Raw genomic sequence first — 16,642 nt, forward strand, 5'->3', positions numbered from 1 at the left:
TTTAGTTGATCTTACCCTTAGCATCTGAGGTGATTTAGTTCAAGAGAGGGTAAATTACTTTGGTAGTTTATTTTTAAATGTCATGTGCATAAAACACACATCAATAGAAGCACAATGCATGATTGTACAAGTTGATGAAAGTTGGTTGTGGCACAGAAGGCAAGGACATATCAATTTTGACAACTTAGTTAAGGTAAGCAAGAGAGGGTATGTTAGGCACATACCTCAAATAATTAAACTTGCAAGCACTTTCTGTGATGAGTGCCAAAGAGGAAAGCAAACTAAAGTGAGCTTGAAGACTAAAGAATACTCAACTACAAGGCCACTAGAACTTGTGTATACTGACTTGTGTGGGCCAACCAGGACAGGAGCACTCAATAGAGAAAAATATTTTATGGTGCTTATTGATTACTTTTCAATACTGTTCCATGGAAATGTATTTCCCCTTCCTTAGGCTTGCGTTTCCAAGATGGGGACGTTTTCGAGATGGGGAGATGGGGACTTGGCGTCTCCCACCATCCCGACACCGCCACCAGTGCTCCGTCGTCGGAGACGTGGAAACATCTCGGTTTCTCCAAGTTTCCTTGGGAGACATCTTGGCGTCTCCAAGTCTCCATGGGAAACTCCCAAGCATCTCCAAGTCTCCTTAGGAAACTCCCAGCTGTCTCCTCGGGAGACCCTTAGGCATCTCCAAGTCTTCTTAGTAGACTCTTTGACGTCTCGAAGTCTCCTTGGGAGATTCTCAGACGTCTCTTGAGGGGCGAGGAGACTTGTAGGAATCTCCCATCCGACGTCTCCAAGACTCCTTGGGAGACTTCCAGGCGTCTCTTGAGGGGCAAGGAGACTTGAAGGAGTCTCCCGTTCGAACACATTAGACTCAAAAAGAAATTAATTTTTTTTTTATAAATTTTGAGCGATTTGAGCATTTTGCCATTTTGCCATTTTGTCTTTTGTAATGTTATTTCTATTTGCTACTCATTGTAATGATGTATCATGTAATCATCATTATAGACTTTGTGATATCAGATATTCATAAGATATTTTAATAATAGAAATCTCCAATTTGACAATTTCATTTATCAAATTTTATTTAGCAATCAACATTCAAGAAATCTTTGTATTTAGATTTAATATTTCAAATTTTGCTATTTTGTAATTTTACTAATTTCCTATAATTCATTTGAAATGTAATTCTTATACTGTTATACATCTTTTCACAACTAGTTTTTCAAGTACTATATGTATATGTATAACTCTCCTCGCCACCCCCCCCCCCCACCATCCCTATGCCGTCCCCAAACTTAGGCCCTTTGTCCCTGCGCACCCCCATCCCTAACGGCCATGGAACACTGCTTTTCAAGGATGACATGGGTCACCTTTCTTCAAGGCAAGTTACATGCATTTTAAAGATTCAAATTTTTTAAAAAGATGGTAGAAAAAGAAAGCAGATACAAGTTGAAATGTTCGAGATCAGACCGTGGAGGTGAGTTCACATCAAATGAATTTGAAGACTATTGTGAAAGACATGGACTTAGAAGACAGTATTCTGCCCCTAGGACACCACAACAAAATGGTGTTGTGGAGAGGAAAAATAGGACAGTCAAGGAGATGGCAAGAACAATGTTAAATGAAGCAAATTTGCTTGATGTTTATTGGAAATAGGCAAGCCACACAGCTGTATACACCTTAAACATAGTACAACTAAGAGTGAACAACATAATGACACCTTATGAGTTATGGTATGATAGGAAACCCTCAGTCATGTACTTCAAGGTGTTTGGTAGCAAATGCTTTATCAAAAGAGATGAGGATGGTTTAGGTAGCTTTGAATCAAGATGCGATGAAGGTATCTTCTTAGGATACTCTACTCACAACAAGGCATACAAGTGTTTTAACAAGAGGCTGAAGAAGGTGGTTTAAAGTGTTCAATTGAGAATTGATGAAGATCTACATAAAGGTAAACAAACCACAGTATATCAAATTGAAGAACCATATGTTGAAGATGAGCAATCTGAAAGTGAACAAGAAGAGGCTCCTAGCAAAGCTCCAAATAGATATGTTCAAAATGTAAATGTTATTGCAATTTCCAATTTAAAGAACAAGTTATATGCAGGATGGTGTATTCAAATTTTGATATTATAACTATGACAATAATATTGTTATCTTTCTTTTGCTGCAGGTAAGGAGGATGAACATGTATCGATTTCAATGTCATCTCCTTTATTTTGAATGATGTATAAATAGTAAGATAGCCATGATCAAGTGGCACTTTGATCGGACATGTCTTTTAGACATGTCCGACCAAGATGTCACTTGGTCGTGACTCTTACAACCATCAACCGATCCATAATGATAACTAATTGGTGCTAGTGTAAATGATAACAGATCTATAAACATACCTAATAACTAATCGGTATCATTGTAAATGATAACAGATCTATAAACATACCCGATAATGAATCGGTATCATTGTTAATGGTAACAGATCTTATAAACATACCCGATAATAAATCGGTATCATTGTTAATGGTAACAAATCTATAAACATTCCCGATAATGAATCGATGTTAAAGCAAATGATAATGGATCAATATAAACACACCGATAATGAATCGATTTAAAGTAAACAATAACAATAACTGTTAGCATTATATGCTATCGGGTTAATACCCCGATAGTATATTAATGCCGATTCATATATGAATCGACATTAATATGCTATCGGGTTACTAGCCCGATAGCATTTAGATTGACGCTTAACATAGTTAAGTAGGTCGTCAATCTAATCCATCATTATCCAATATCAATATCATAATTATGATCAATGTTATAGTCTGATAAACATAAAGCATGAATGAGTAAGCTAATAACAGAATAGAGGAGATTAATGATTTAGGACAGTCTTATCTTGCAGAAGCTACTAATGCATTAACACAAAAGAATCACCCTGAAGATCAGATAATTGGCAACAAGAATGAAGGTGTGCAAACAAGAAGAAGGCACACAAGAAATAATGAGGAAGTAAACTTTTGCCTCATGACTGAGATGGAACCCAAGACATATGATGAGGTTAGCAAGAGTGAAAAGTGGATGAATGCCATGGAAGTAGAGCTGCAACAGATTGAGAAGAACAAAACATGGGAATTGGTTCCTAGATTTGCTGATAAGAATGTCATTGGTACTAAATGGGTCTATAGGAACAAGATGAATGAAGGCGGCAAAGTGATAAGGAATAAATTAAGGCTTGTATGCAAAGGATCTACTTAAGTTGAAGGGATAGATTTTGAACAGACTTTTGCACCTGTTGTAAGACTTGAAGCAATCAAAATGTTTTTGGCAATTTCAGCATACAAGGGATACAAAGTATATCAAATGGATGTAGAATCCGCCTTCCTGAATTGGAAATCTAGAAGAAGAGGTATATATAGAGCAACCTGAAGGATTCCAACTTCATGAAGGTGAGGTTTTTGTCTGCAGATTGAGGAAGGCACTATATGTATTAAATCAGGCCCCTAGAGCATGGTACTCAAGATTGGACATGTATCTCCATTAGGAAGGTTTTAGAAAGGGAAATGTTGACAACAATTTATATATCATTGTAGAAAGTGAACACATGATCTTAGTTGTGGTGTATGTAGATGACATCATCTTTGGAGTGAACAAGGATACCTTATGCAAAGAATTTGTTGACCAAATGCAGTTTAAGTTTGAGATGTCCATGCTTGGAGAGTTATCATATTTTCGTGGTTTGCAAATATCACAACAGAATAAGGGCATATTCATCTCTCAAACCAAGTATGCTAAAGAAATTTCAAATGGAAGATAGCAAACCTGTTAGTACCCCCATGGTGACAGGTTGCAAATTAAGTAAGGATGATGAGTCACCTAGGGTAGATCAGACTCTCTATAGATCCATGATTGGAAGCCTATTGTATCTCATAGCCTCAAGGCCTGATATAGTTCAAGCTGTGTGTATGGTGGCAAGATTTCAAGCAGCTCCTAAGCAATCACATGTTACTGCAGTTAGGAGGATATTCAAGTATCTGCAGGGGACTCTCACTTATGGCTTATGGTATCCAAAGAAAGGAGATTTCACTTTGCAAGCCTATGCTGATGCTGATTGGGCAGGATGTGTAGATGATAGGAAGAGCACCAGTGGTGAAACTTTGTTCCTTGGAGAGAGGTTGGTGTCATGGCATAGCAAGAAACAAGAGTCTATTTCATTATCAATTGCTGAAGTAGAGTATATTGTAGCTGCCACATGTTGTTCTCTAGTACTGTGGATGAAGCAGACTCTCAAAGACATTCAGGTAGAGTTTTTGGATCCCATTCCCATCTTGCGTGACAACTCAAGTGCAATCAATATATCAAAGAACCTTTTCATGCATTCTAGGACAAAGCACATTGCAGTCAAATATCAGGGAAAAGGTTGCAGACAAAGAGGTAAAAGTTGAATACGTGTGCACCGGTGAACAAGTAGCTGGTATCTTCACTAAGCCATTACCAAAGGACACATTTGAATATCTGAGACTACAATTGGGAGTTGTCCCACCTTTCTATAGCACGTAAGTGTTTTATGTGGTCTATGGCTCAAGAAGAGCATGCTATCTTACACTTTTTTATCCTTGAACCTCATGTTTGTTCTCAAGGGGAGGTCTGAATTTTTTTAAGCAGTTTTGGCATTGCTTTTTATATTGTAATAATGGTTCATCTAGCTTTTAGGTGGTACAAGCAATCCAAATTTATGCATGCACAGATGGTCACAGGGGGATAAGAATATGTCTGAGTGTGCTGTCTGTCAGGCCCTTTGCCATTGTTGTCAAAGGGGGAGAAATTTTCTACATGTTGACATCAATGCCAAAGGGGGAGATTGTTGGCAAATGTTGTCATTGATGTCAACTAGGTCAAGCAATTGCAGATTGTAGAAGAATCGCATAACATGAAGGTTATCGATTGGATTGCAGAAGAATTGCATATCACAATGGTTGTGCAGGTTATCCCTTTAGGGTGTGCATAACATGAAGGTTTCGCGTTATGCAGCCCCTGCAAGTTCGCGGTGTGAACAAGTAAGGAATCATTTTGCTTGCGGGTGCACAGGATAAGAAAGTTCAGTGCCCTCGCCATTCCGCAACTGGAACCCGTGAGGAAAGGGTGATCTTGCAGGTGTGCGGAGTAAAGCTATTTGGGGTCCCCGCTATTTCGTAGTAGGATTGAGTGACAAATGTGTAACCTTGCGGGCGCGCGAAAAAGACATAAGAACGCCCACAGTTCTGCAACTTGCAAGGTTGAAGAAGAGGTAATCTGACGGGCGCGCGAGGAAATAAAATTGATGCATTCCACGGTTCTGCAAACTTCCAAAGGTAAACAAATGTGATCCAACGGACGTGCGGGAGAGGACATTTGGCTGCCTGCTATTCCGTGGAAGGAGATGTTGAAGCAGAGGTAATCCAGTGGGCGTGCGGGGTAAGAAGACAAGGTGGATAAGGATGTATCCCGCTGTTCCATGACCTCCAAAGGTGAACAAAGTGGAATTCAGCGGGCATGCGGGGTAAAGGCATCCTGCTATTTTGCGACTTCCATGGGTGAACCAAATGGCATCCAATGGGTGTGTGAAAATGACCTTTTGGCATGCCGCCATTCTGTAGCATGCAAAGAGGGAGGAAGAGAGATCCAACAGGCATGCGGGGAAGCAGACAAGGTGAAAGATAAAGGCATTCCGCCATTCTGCAGCTTGCATAGATGAACAAAGAGATACCCAACAGGAGCACGGGGTAACTAGAAGATGGCCTCTGCAGACACGTTGGCGGCCCGATTGACTCAAGGGTCCACATGGATGTTGACCAAGTTTGACCAACCAACGTGGCATGTACGGAGCGAATCAGAGGCCACTTGTCGATATGATGAATCATTAGTTTGCCGACCAATTTGAAGATTTTGACCAAGTTTGCAACCACATGTGCATGACTTAGTGGCGGTTGACTAGACTTGACTGAGCGGCTTGGACACCGAAAATGAAGACAGTGGATTCTAGATGGTCGAAGAACGAATCATGTATGCTGAAGTCTGTGACTATAGAGGCAAAGCATTTAAAAGGAGGATTTTTTCAATCCTTTCAGAGTAGAAGATGGAGAATGCATTAATGGCAAACCAGTTGTAGATGATTGAAGGGCTCAAGGTGATCGACAGAGGCACGATCAAATTTGCTAGACAGATTGAGGTTGCTAAATATAGCAACCCCGTACATTGAACATTCAGAAAAACATAGAAGTGTCATTTAATGCAGATGGTCGATCCAAGAAAGCAAATCGAATCTGCTACAAATCAAATTTCAGAGGGATAAAAATAATTCAATTTTTAATGCAGATTTGGAGGGAAAACATTCTTCGAGGCAAAGCTGATTGTGCAAGGTAGCTATTGTGATTTGACCGAGGTAGTTGGCGAAGACAGAGATAGAGGTGAAAACAAAAAATGCTTAACCAAATTTTTATGCAGAGTTGATGAAACTGGGTGAGTTTTTGCCAATTATACAAGACAGAGTTGCAGAAGCAGAAAGTGAGAATAGAAAGCAGAGAACATTCAACATCGTGAAGCAGAGACTGAGAGCAGAAGACAATCAGATAGAGATCAAAGAGGAGTGAACATAGAGTTTAAGAGAAGAAGAGTAGAGTGCAGAGGATCGAGTAGAAGCAAGAAGGTAGACAATCTGCATTTGTAACAAGGCAATAAATTTGTAATTCTTTTTTGGTAATTCTCTAAGTGGGTGCTCAGAGCAGGGGTAGGTGCTCTAAATTAGGGGTTGGTGCCCTAAACATATTGTACAAGTGATTTTCTTTGTGAGGCTTGATTGGAGCAGTAGACTCCAACAACTATTCTCACCGAGGTTTTTCCCACATTGGGTTTTCCTCGTAAATCTTAGTGTTATGTGGCTATCTCTTATGTATGTGTGCTTTTAATCAATTTGCACATATGTTTTAAAGGTTTAAATTGCTGACTATCATTGATTCACCCCCCTCCTAGTGATCACTTGTGTTCTTCATGGCTTGGCTCAAAGGTGGAGTTTTGCATTGTGGATGTAAAGGATGTTTCAATTCACATGTAGAGTGGTGCATTGTGGATATGGAGTATGTCTTGGTTCAAATGCCAAGTGTTGTATTTGTTGATAGTGTGTACTGGTATACAAGAGGAGTGTTGTACTTGTGAATAGTGAATGCACCTCGATTTGCATGTATTGATGGGTTGTAAGGGCATCCACTAATAGGATTGATTAATTGTGTCTTCGATGGTGTGTGATATTTTGGGTTGTTTGTTGTAGTCTAGTACTAGTGTTTCTTTGTTCGGAGTGATGTATAAGAGGAGGAATGTTGTAAATATTACGTTTTAAATTTGTCTAATTAATAATATGAAGCGTGCCTCCTAAAAATGTTTTAGGACACCTCTACATTATAAATTTTGTTATGATGTTAGTAATTAAATAAATGCTAGTGAGTTAGTAAATAATGTTTAAAGTGATGTCGGTTTGTGTTAAGTTTTATAAGTGGTTTGGGTGGTTAAGTAGTAGTTCAGGGGAAGTAGCTTATATATGCCAATGCAAAAGAATGCAAGACCAATCCTAGTATAACACTGTTATTTTAATTATGTAGTAATCATAGAGGGCACTGGCAATCCTTTGATTCTAGAATGAGATTATTTGTTTGCTTTTTTTGCCCTTGTTTGCATTATAGCTGAAGTCAAATGCTTGCTGTAAAGTATCTGGAATGGGGGCAGCAGGAAAAGTTTTTTGTAGAACCAATTTCCACACTTTCTGGTACAAGTACATTCAATAAACAAATGATCCCGATTTTCTTCCTCCCTACACCATAGAGCATACTTGTTGGTACTCGTGAGATTCTATTTTTAAGATTATGATATTATCAAATATCAGTTGCTTATTTTGAAGGTGATAACATACTCATGCTAGCATATGTCTCTATTTGGGAAGAGTGGGCAGCTCTCCTCTCAAAATTTGATAACCCTTTTTGACAGAGTAAGAATCTATCTCTTTGACCCTTCACTAGATGATTTTATCTTACTTGAAGGATCAAGAGGGATACACTCTTCCAAAGAGAAACTAAAGTTCTACCTATATCCTTTCATCTGTAGTGGGAAATGCATTTACAAGTAGCTTTTCACCAGTTTTTTTTATGCACTATAAGGTTTTGTTGCTGTAATCATGCTTACACCAAATTTCTTAAATTTAATTTGGTAGTTAGCTTAACCCTAATATAGAAAGTTTAGTTATTTTCCCACTAGTTAGGAAACTAGAAGAAAGGGCATGTTGTCCATACACACAATAAGAAATAACCATTTAAGTGGTCTAGTCAATTTCAAGGATGATTTAACTTGGCCATTATGAACATTTTAGGGTTAGTCCTTGAAATTCCATAAACTAGAGCTTTCTCCTTCACACAATGAGAGGATGGAGAAATAAGGGAGAAGACGTGTTATATAAATTATGTAGAATAGGAACTTCATGAAAGGACCTTATGAAAGGAGATTGAATAGAGTATGTTATTATGTCAAAGTTGAGTTTCGTGCTCTCCTAAGGTTAGTTTAGTATTTTGAATTTAGATTTAATAGTTCATTGTTAATTAAATCTTCACTTCCACATCTTAACTACCACTAACTCTGAGTTTAACTCATCAATCAATTCTATCTATTTCCATCATGCAATCGTAACTTTGTAATTATCTCAATCTAATAATATTAATTATGGGGGATTGAAAGTGTCCCTACGTATAAAATAAAAATATAATGTAGTCTTAATAGATTTTTTGCATTGGTCAAGAGTTTAATAGAAATATGAAAAATAAAAATATAAAAATATAAGAATAATAATTTGGTACTAAAAGCTTTTTTACTTTTGTAAAGAGTTTAATGGAAATATAAAAATAAGAATATAATCATATCTTAATAATAATTTAATATTAATTACAATATCATAATATAATAATAATAATTTATAAATTATAATAATTATTATTACAATATAATAATTTTTTAAGTGGAATAATGAACAAATATTATATCTTCCGGCATACTTTACCTATATTCCTATAAAGATAAGTATGCTTGTTTTTATTCCATATTTGGAAAAGAAATGGTTGCTATCCAAGGTTGCAAGGGTACTTGTACCCAGCCCCTGGGTACTCGTACCAGAGACTCGGACGCGTATCCCGCACCGAAAACTTGGTTGGAAAAGTCTCCATAGAGAGGAGACTTCCCACTAACGTATCTGCCCGTCTCCCACCGTTTCCAAGCCAAACAAAAAAAAAGGAAACCTTAAAATGTTAAAAAACAAACAAACACAGGCAACAAAATAATCAAAATGTAGTACAAACGGATGAAAAACAATGCTCAAATCAAATGCAGGTCACAAGGATTTCTTAAAACGTTGCAACAACCATTACTAAATTATTATATTATATTTAATGTTCAATGTCATTATATTTTCAGAATTTCTATAAATTATTAAATTATATTTAAAAGAAATTGGCGTCTCCAAGTACCCACGTCTCCTATTTTGAAAAAATAGCCGTACTAGTACCAGCACTAGTCTCCAAAGTCTCCAAGTACCCCTGTACCCGTGCAACCTTGTTGCTATCATGCTATTTGATTTGGGATTCTTGCTTCTCACAAGGATATATTTGTGAGTATTTTTTCTATAATTGTTCTTATGAGGTTTTCTCTCTCTTTTCCACCTATGTGATCCTTTCAATTTTTTTGTGTATAAATACTTTGATTACATGCTAGAATGCACACATTTAAAATGTTTCCTGTATTATATATTCTTTGTATTTATGTAACAAATTTTGAAGAAAGTGTAAAATTTGCAGGATCTATGAGATTTTGAAAATTTGATCTGCATGATTCATCAAAGAATTTGCGAACAATGATTACCATGCAAGAAATTGACTTTTTAATTGCTTTCTTGACTGTTAGAATGTACTGGGCAAAAAAAATCCTTGAATGGACTAGAGGACCAGAAGAAGCTCTTGCAATAGCTATATATTTGAATGACAAGGTGGAGTAAAATTTATGATTCTTTTCCTGCTTAATAAAAAAAGGACTAGGATTATGATTTTTATTCATAATGAGTGAACCATTTTTGTACTCGCTTTCTCAATTAGAAGTAGTGAAACTGGTAAAATATTTAGAATGTTCTTTTGGCTTAATGAATCTTCCTCTTGTTGTAGAAAAATAAGAGTAAACTGAAAAGTCAATTTGAAATAGGATAAAGTCTAGGAAGTGATGAATTCATCTATTCTACTAAGCTCAAGCTTCTAGTGTCTGATAATATATATGTTTCTTGAAAGCAGTATGAGATAGATGGCAGGGATCCCAATGGATATGTTGGCTGCATGTGGTCTATATGTGGCATCCATGATCAGGTTTGGATCTTCATACTTATACAATGTTGTAAAGAATTTAAAGCTGTTAAAACAACATGCAAGCAAATTTTATCTACCGGTGAATGTGTTAAATGATTTTCAGCTACGTGGAAAATGTTTGATTTTGTATTTGTAAGAATGGATGCATGTGGAAATGCTCCCTGGTGTATGGGTTGTGACCTGAAATGAAATGAGACTATAGTTTTGGTATTTCTAAGACTGGGTTAGAGTTGCAGAACTTGATCCATATTTTGTTTGCTGTTCAGTTCACAGGAGAATAGTAGTTGTCTCCATTAAAACATCTTATCATTTTTGTGATTTGACTCAAATTATTTGTTAGGCTTGTGGATGTTCACCATCTAAGCCATTTCCAAACACTCTGAAAAGATATGAGCTAGGGACTCATTTTTTGAAGTCTAGCTGAACTCAAATTCAGTCTGTGGTATTGCCTATCTGTCTACAAGGTGACAGAAATTAAATAATTACAATTATTTCCATGGCTTAGAACATTTGTCTACATAAGTTTTCCACCGTATCTTCAGGGAGATGGAATATAGTCACAGAGTGGAAGCTAGGAAGAACATCCAATTTAGAAGACAGACATCGTTTATGACACCATCATTTCTACTTATTTTGACCATATTAATAGTATGACATCATTAGATTCAAAGTCAAGTCAACTTAGGTCAAAGCCAGATTTTACCCTTTGGCAATCCTAGAGAGGATTTTTGGATTCTCTCATTTAACCATTAATGAATAGGCCATAAAGCATAACATCACTCTTGTCTGGCTTGCATAAGTTATTTTTAATCAACTGGAGCTATTTCACTGCAATATGTACCTAAAACAAAAGACGAGGAGAAGATGACACAAGGGCCAGTTAATTAATCTGAAACTGCTTTTTTGACCGTATCTGAGCTGAAATTTGACTCGTGAATAAAATTGAGCAGCAGTTTATTTGAGTTTATTGACTGCTTTAAACATTTTAAGGACGATTTTTTACTGCTTCTGATCTGCTAAAGAATATTTTGACCAGAAATCAAGCCATTAATGCTGTTTAATTTTTGCAGCATCTGTTTGATGAAAGTACAATATGCATGGTAACCTGGAAATTCATACCCTTAGAATTCATCTCTTGTATTGGAAGCATACCCCTATCTTAAAGATGCATATGTGGATGCCTCTAGACATTGAGATACTTCAAATTAAGTTTCTAAGCTGTAAATAGAAATGTCTATAAGAAGCACCTCTTGAAAATTGTAAAGCTTCCTACAGACTTTTTAGCTATATTATATATATCATTTAAGTTTTTTTTAATCCTAAACTGCTGATATCTGGTTAAGAAGAGGTTAACAAATTAAAGACACAAGTATACTTGTGATTTTTCAATTTGTTGAATGAAAATTTACTACTTTTTTTGGTCGCTGAAAATTTCTTGTTGAAGCCCAAAGAGGTGTACTGGTAGAAGAGAAGCAATAAAAAGGTTTGAAATGTCTATAAGATTTATCAATATTGAAATGGGAAAGAGGAATACTCCATGATAGTATCTTGTACTAATAAACAATATGGTATGCATGTATCACTAATGCTAATGCACATACACGTGTATAGGTGTGTCCGAGTCCACCTGTACTTTTTTTTTGAAATAAGGATGTTCTTGTCCCAAACCTTGTCTCCTGTCTCAGTGAGTAATTTTTTCAACTTCTATTCTTTATATCATGATGAAAATTTTCCAATATCAATATAATTAATTTTTGCTTTTATTGACATCCATTTTTATGCAAGATTTGAAGTCCATATTTTTTCAAGTTACATTTTTAATCAAGTTGTATAGCCACCATATACTTATTTTTTCTTGGAAATTATAATTTTATATTAAAATATTTTAATTTTTTTTCTAGTTTTGAAATTTCTGTCTATTCTTTTTTTTTTCCTTTAAAAAAATGGCATACCAGTAGGCAGTACATATTCCCATGTAATGTACCACTAACAGTCCCTATCTTTCGGTAACTATGACAATATCAAATTTTTCTGTTGACTAAGGTATATTGCCATATTGACCATCCAGTCGATTCTTTGAATAGGGGTGACAATTTGGAAGTAGGCCAAAGGGTGACACTCAGTTGTCATTGGAAAAGGGCTTATGAAGGATAGTTTGAGTGTAAAACACTAAATACAGATAAAAACCCTTAAACAGTAAAATATTTCAATCATAGTTACAGAAATATTATTGTGACGAGGTTGGTGCTTCATATTGGAGATGTTGGTACCTTATACAAAAGGGGTTGGTGCCTAGCTTTAAGGATCTAAACGTATGCTTGTGGCTCACCTTTTGGGTGGCTTTGCCTCTAAATATCTCCTTTCTAAATCATGAAAAAATGTCTATAAGTTGCTAGCATGGCTAGGAAGGGTTTAGCTCATCAAAAGTTCCTCCAAACACCCAAAAACAGGGCAGAAATCAAACATAACTCTGCCTCTCTTTATTTAGCTGGGTGAAAAAAAAATGATGTTTTAAAGCATGCAAGGGAGGTAGGATGTCTTTATAAGAGGGTTCTTTTTTCATTCCATCTGAAGGCAATTCTTCCTAGTCATTCATAGCAGAAAAAGTATTGTCTTTTCATGTTTTTGCAGGTATTTGAAGTAGTTTCAGTGCCCAGGTGTATTGTAGGATGAGTTAAACAGTCCAACCTCTTGAAATTACCAAAACAGTGATTACAACCACCTAAAACAGTAGCACTAAATGAATGAATGATAGCTTCCTTATGCACTTCAACTTGTCCTAGTCTCCAAGCATGCATCCGTTTGTCTGGGCATTCAGAACAATGGTTTTAAGCATCCATTTGTTTTTCCTCCATATCCTTTTTTGCAATGAAATATTGCTCTCTATTTTAGCTAGTGAGAAGTTGTCTTCATTTGTGCTTGATAGTTTTACCCTCCTTTATATATGAAAATCTCATTTTAAGGTATAATTGTTTGTAGGTTGACACATGCATTGAGGGGAGAAAACATAGTTTCATGCGAAAACCCCTATTGAAATTTTGTATACTGTCCACACTTCTGTAACCACCACTCCTCGGTTGCTAAATTTTTTTTTTTCACAAGTACCAACTTAATCATTCAAGCTTCTTATTCTATCTATAAGAAGTGTTGACCATAATTTCTTCAATCGCCATAGAGGTGACAACTCTGTACCACCACTTATGCTTGTAGTCAAAAGTGGTAAGTTCTTGAGACCAAAATCCCCATTAGACCTAAATCTACGCCTCGAGGGTTCATTCTTGATGAACCTGCCTACGTATCCCTTTGAGGGAAGTCAGAGGCTTCATAGTTCACCCTTGAAGGTTAGTAGGAGTTCATTCTCCTCTTGTAAGAGATCTTTGATCTCTCTTTAAATCGAGGCTATTTATTAAAATTTTAGTCTAGTCAAAGTATATCAGTAACTAATTGACATCACGTAGTGTACAAACATACACAATTATACGAGGGCTATATCCTTTCTTAATTTCCCAATACCAATGAAAGTGACTCAAGCACACATTGCATATACATAGGATGACTAGCTCATTCATGTCACAAATACATAGTGACTAGCTCTAGCATACATCACATGTACATAATGACTAGCTCCAATATACGTCACATATACTTAGTGATTAAGATATACATAGTGAGAGACTAAAACATCCACAATGGGATACCTATCACTTGCTCTTAGTACATCCCAAATAAAAGTAATGTTGGTGCATTGTGCACTACACTGTGGGTCACATCCTTTTCCCTAGTCCTCTGCACTGATGAGCTAGTGGGAATAGGATTCAATGTATCCATGCTACATCAAGTGTGCATCCTCATCCTAACAAGGTCAAGTACATCATTTCCACATCAAGATATGCCCAAAATTATACAATATGATTTTTCCAATTATTACCTACCTATTCTTCATTGGAAATTCTCTTCCCCACAATCCATCAGACAGCTAAGAAACAAGGACATCCATTGCCGACATGCAATTGGCCCCCAGGCCTACATGCTCTTGGCAGAATCTGCCCAATACCCTAGATCAATGCGGGGTATCCCTCGCTTGCATGCAACTGGCAATAACCATCCGCTAACTAGGTTGTACAACTGTGGCATAGTACGCTCGTTGACTACTGTCAATCTTGAGCAGTTAAGCTTATCTTAAGCGGGTCATAGGATTTATCCTTGGGTGATCACCTCGGATAGAGAGGACTAGTCTATGTGCTAGAGGAATACAATCCTCTACCTAAGCCCTCGTAGGGTCCAAACTCTATTCGTTGTTGTAAAAGTCAGCGCCTGTACTTAGCTTAGCACTATAATTGGAAGAGCGGTTCCTAATTCATAACAAGTAGATCACAATTGACTGATCTAGGAATATTTGCCTAAAGTCTTATAGGTCTAGGATTAAATTTCACTTGGATCCAACTCAAGATGGCCTCTACTCAATAGATAAACAAATCGACTCTAAGGTGGTCTACCCTTTCACTTTATCAACTCGTCATTCAAAAGCACAATATGTATTAAATACGAGTTACAAGGCTTTCTTAACTCTTCCATAAACTTCTAATGCCTTTTTGGCTTCATTTGAAGCTGTTGGTGTAAATTATTCCTCATAATTACACCTTACTTAAGTTGACTTAGGATAATGCATCTCATAGTAGTTTAGATATGAGACACTTTGGGAAGTGTGCACATAGGGATGATGTATGTATGAGAAATTCCACCTTTTGTGGTCTTATATTGTTGTTACATTCCACCTTCGGTGGATGATCCACTTTTTGTGAAATATTTTTTTATTTCTCCTACCTACCCCTACCTACACTTGTTTCTCATTGAGCCACATGTCATGATTGTGTGCTCACATATCCATATTGCCTTGCCTTTATAAGCAGGCTCATCTACATTGTATGTAACAAATTTTAATGGTCCACTTGATCAGTATTTGCATCTTGATAGGAATATAGTTTATTCACATTTTGTTCTCTCTTATTTTTGCTATCAATTGGACTCTAGATCTTGGCAAATTCTCACATGGTATCAGATCCATTAGAGTGCCATTGGTTTGCCAATTGAGAGAAATTGATGCTATTTGGGGTTATCTATTTTGGAGCTTTCTATTGCAAGTTATTATTGGAGCTTGTTGGGTCAAATCTGAGGTCACCATTGGATTGGGGAGGTTTGAGAAAGTCAGAATCACCTTTTGTTTCGTTCGAATCCGACATCCGAGGTCATATCTAGAGCCGTTTGAAGGTGGAGGGTGGTGACTTGTCTCAACAGCGATCTGCAATTTTGGAGCATTTTTGGCAAAATCCGTCATCGCCATCGCGCTCACAACACCCAAAAACCCCAAGATCGCATGTCCATTCATTGAAATCCGAGCAGTTGATCTAGAGTTAAGTAAAACTTTCCCCCTCCCTAGCCGTACGAATATCTGCATCATCATTGGTACAGGTGATTTTTTTTTAATATTTTCTATTTTTTTTAGATTTTTTCAGAAAATTTTTAAAAAAATAAAAAATTAATTTACGAATTTTGAATTAACAGAGGGGGGCTGTATTTTATTTAAAAAAAAATCAAAATTTTGTTTGGGCTGTGTGGCGCAGGCAGTACCACACAATACCCCACACAATAGTTTGTGCATTACCTTTGCACAGAGGTACCATGTTGTACCCCTGCATAGAGGTATGCAAGGTTCCTTTTTAAAAAGTTTTTTATTTTAAACTCCTATTAATTAAAAGCTTTAACGTATTTTAAATGTTTTTTTCATTAAGTTTTTTTAATAAAAATAAACTTTTTAATATGTTTTGAATTTTTAATAAGTTTTAAATAAACTTTTTAATTTTTTTTAAAAATGTTTTTATTAAGTTTTTTAATAAACTTTTTTAATATTATAAAATGTTAAAAAATTAAAAAATGTTTTTTTGGGAAAATTTAAAAATTAAAAAAAAATTAATTTTTTCTCTGTTAATTTTTTAATAAAGTTTTTTTTGGTCATGGGTATTTTAATAAATGTTTTTATGGGACTTTTTAAAAATCTTTTAAAAACAATTTTTTTATTAAATAAGTAAAATTGGGAACAATTTTTTTCGTCCATCTTTTAAACCTGTCATGCAGCGCTTCCAACCGGGTGTCAAGGAGGGGGATTCAATTTGCTCCTTTATATCTCTTGACGACATTCCCAATCAGAAGCATCTTTT

At 36.2% G+C, this 16,642-nt stretch overlaps 1 protein-coding gene across 5 annotated transcripts in view; it reads left to right on the plus strand.

Moving 5' to 3' along the window:
- The window catches only part of LOC131038669 (deoxyribodipyrimidine photo-lyase), a 218,170-nt gene that overhangs the window by 184,020 nt on the left and 17,508 nt on the right, over positions 1-16,642 (plus strand). For 4 of the 5 annotated variants that reach the window (XR_009104532.2, XR_009104531.2, XM_059211007.1 and 1 more), the window contains exons 7-8: positions 9,979-10,060; positions 10,356-10,427. Coding sequence is in view for 3 of the 5 variants with exons in the window: in XM_059211007.1 (XP_059066990.1) it covers positions 9,979-10,060; positions 10,356-10,427 (154 nt within the window). In the remaining 2 variants the exon portion in view is untranslated. Of the gene's footprint in view, positions 1-9,978; positions 10,061-10,355; positions 10,428-11,497; positions 11,612-16,642 lie in introns of those variants that run through there. The other variant, XM_057971171.2, reaches the window with a different exon arrangement.

The sequence above is a fragment of the Cryptomeria japonica genome, chromosome 9 (genome assembly GCF_030272615.1).
Source record: "Cryptomeria japonica chromosome 9, Sugi_1.0, whole genome shotgun sequence".
NCBI lineage: Eukaryota > Viridiplantae > Streptophyta > Pinopsida > Cupressales > Cupressaceae > Cryptomeria > Cryptomeria japonica.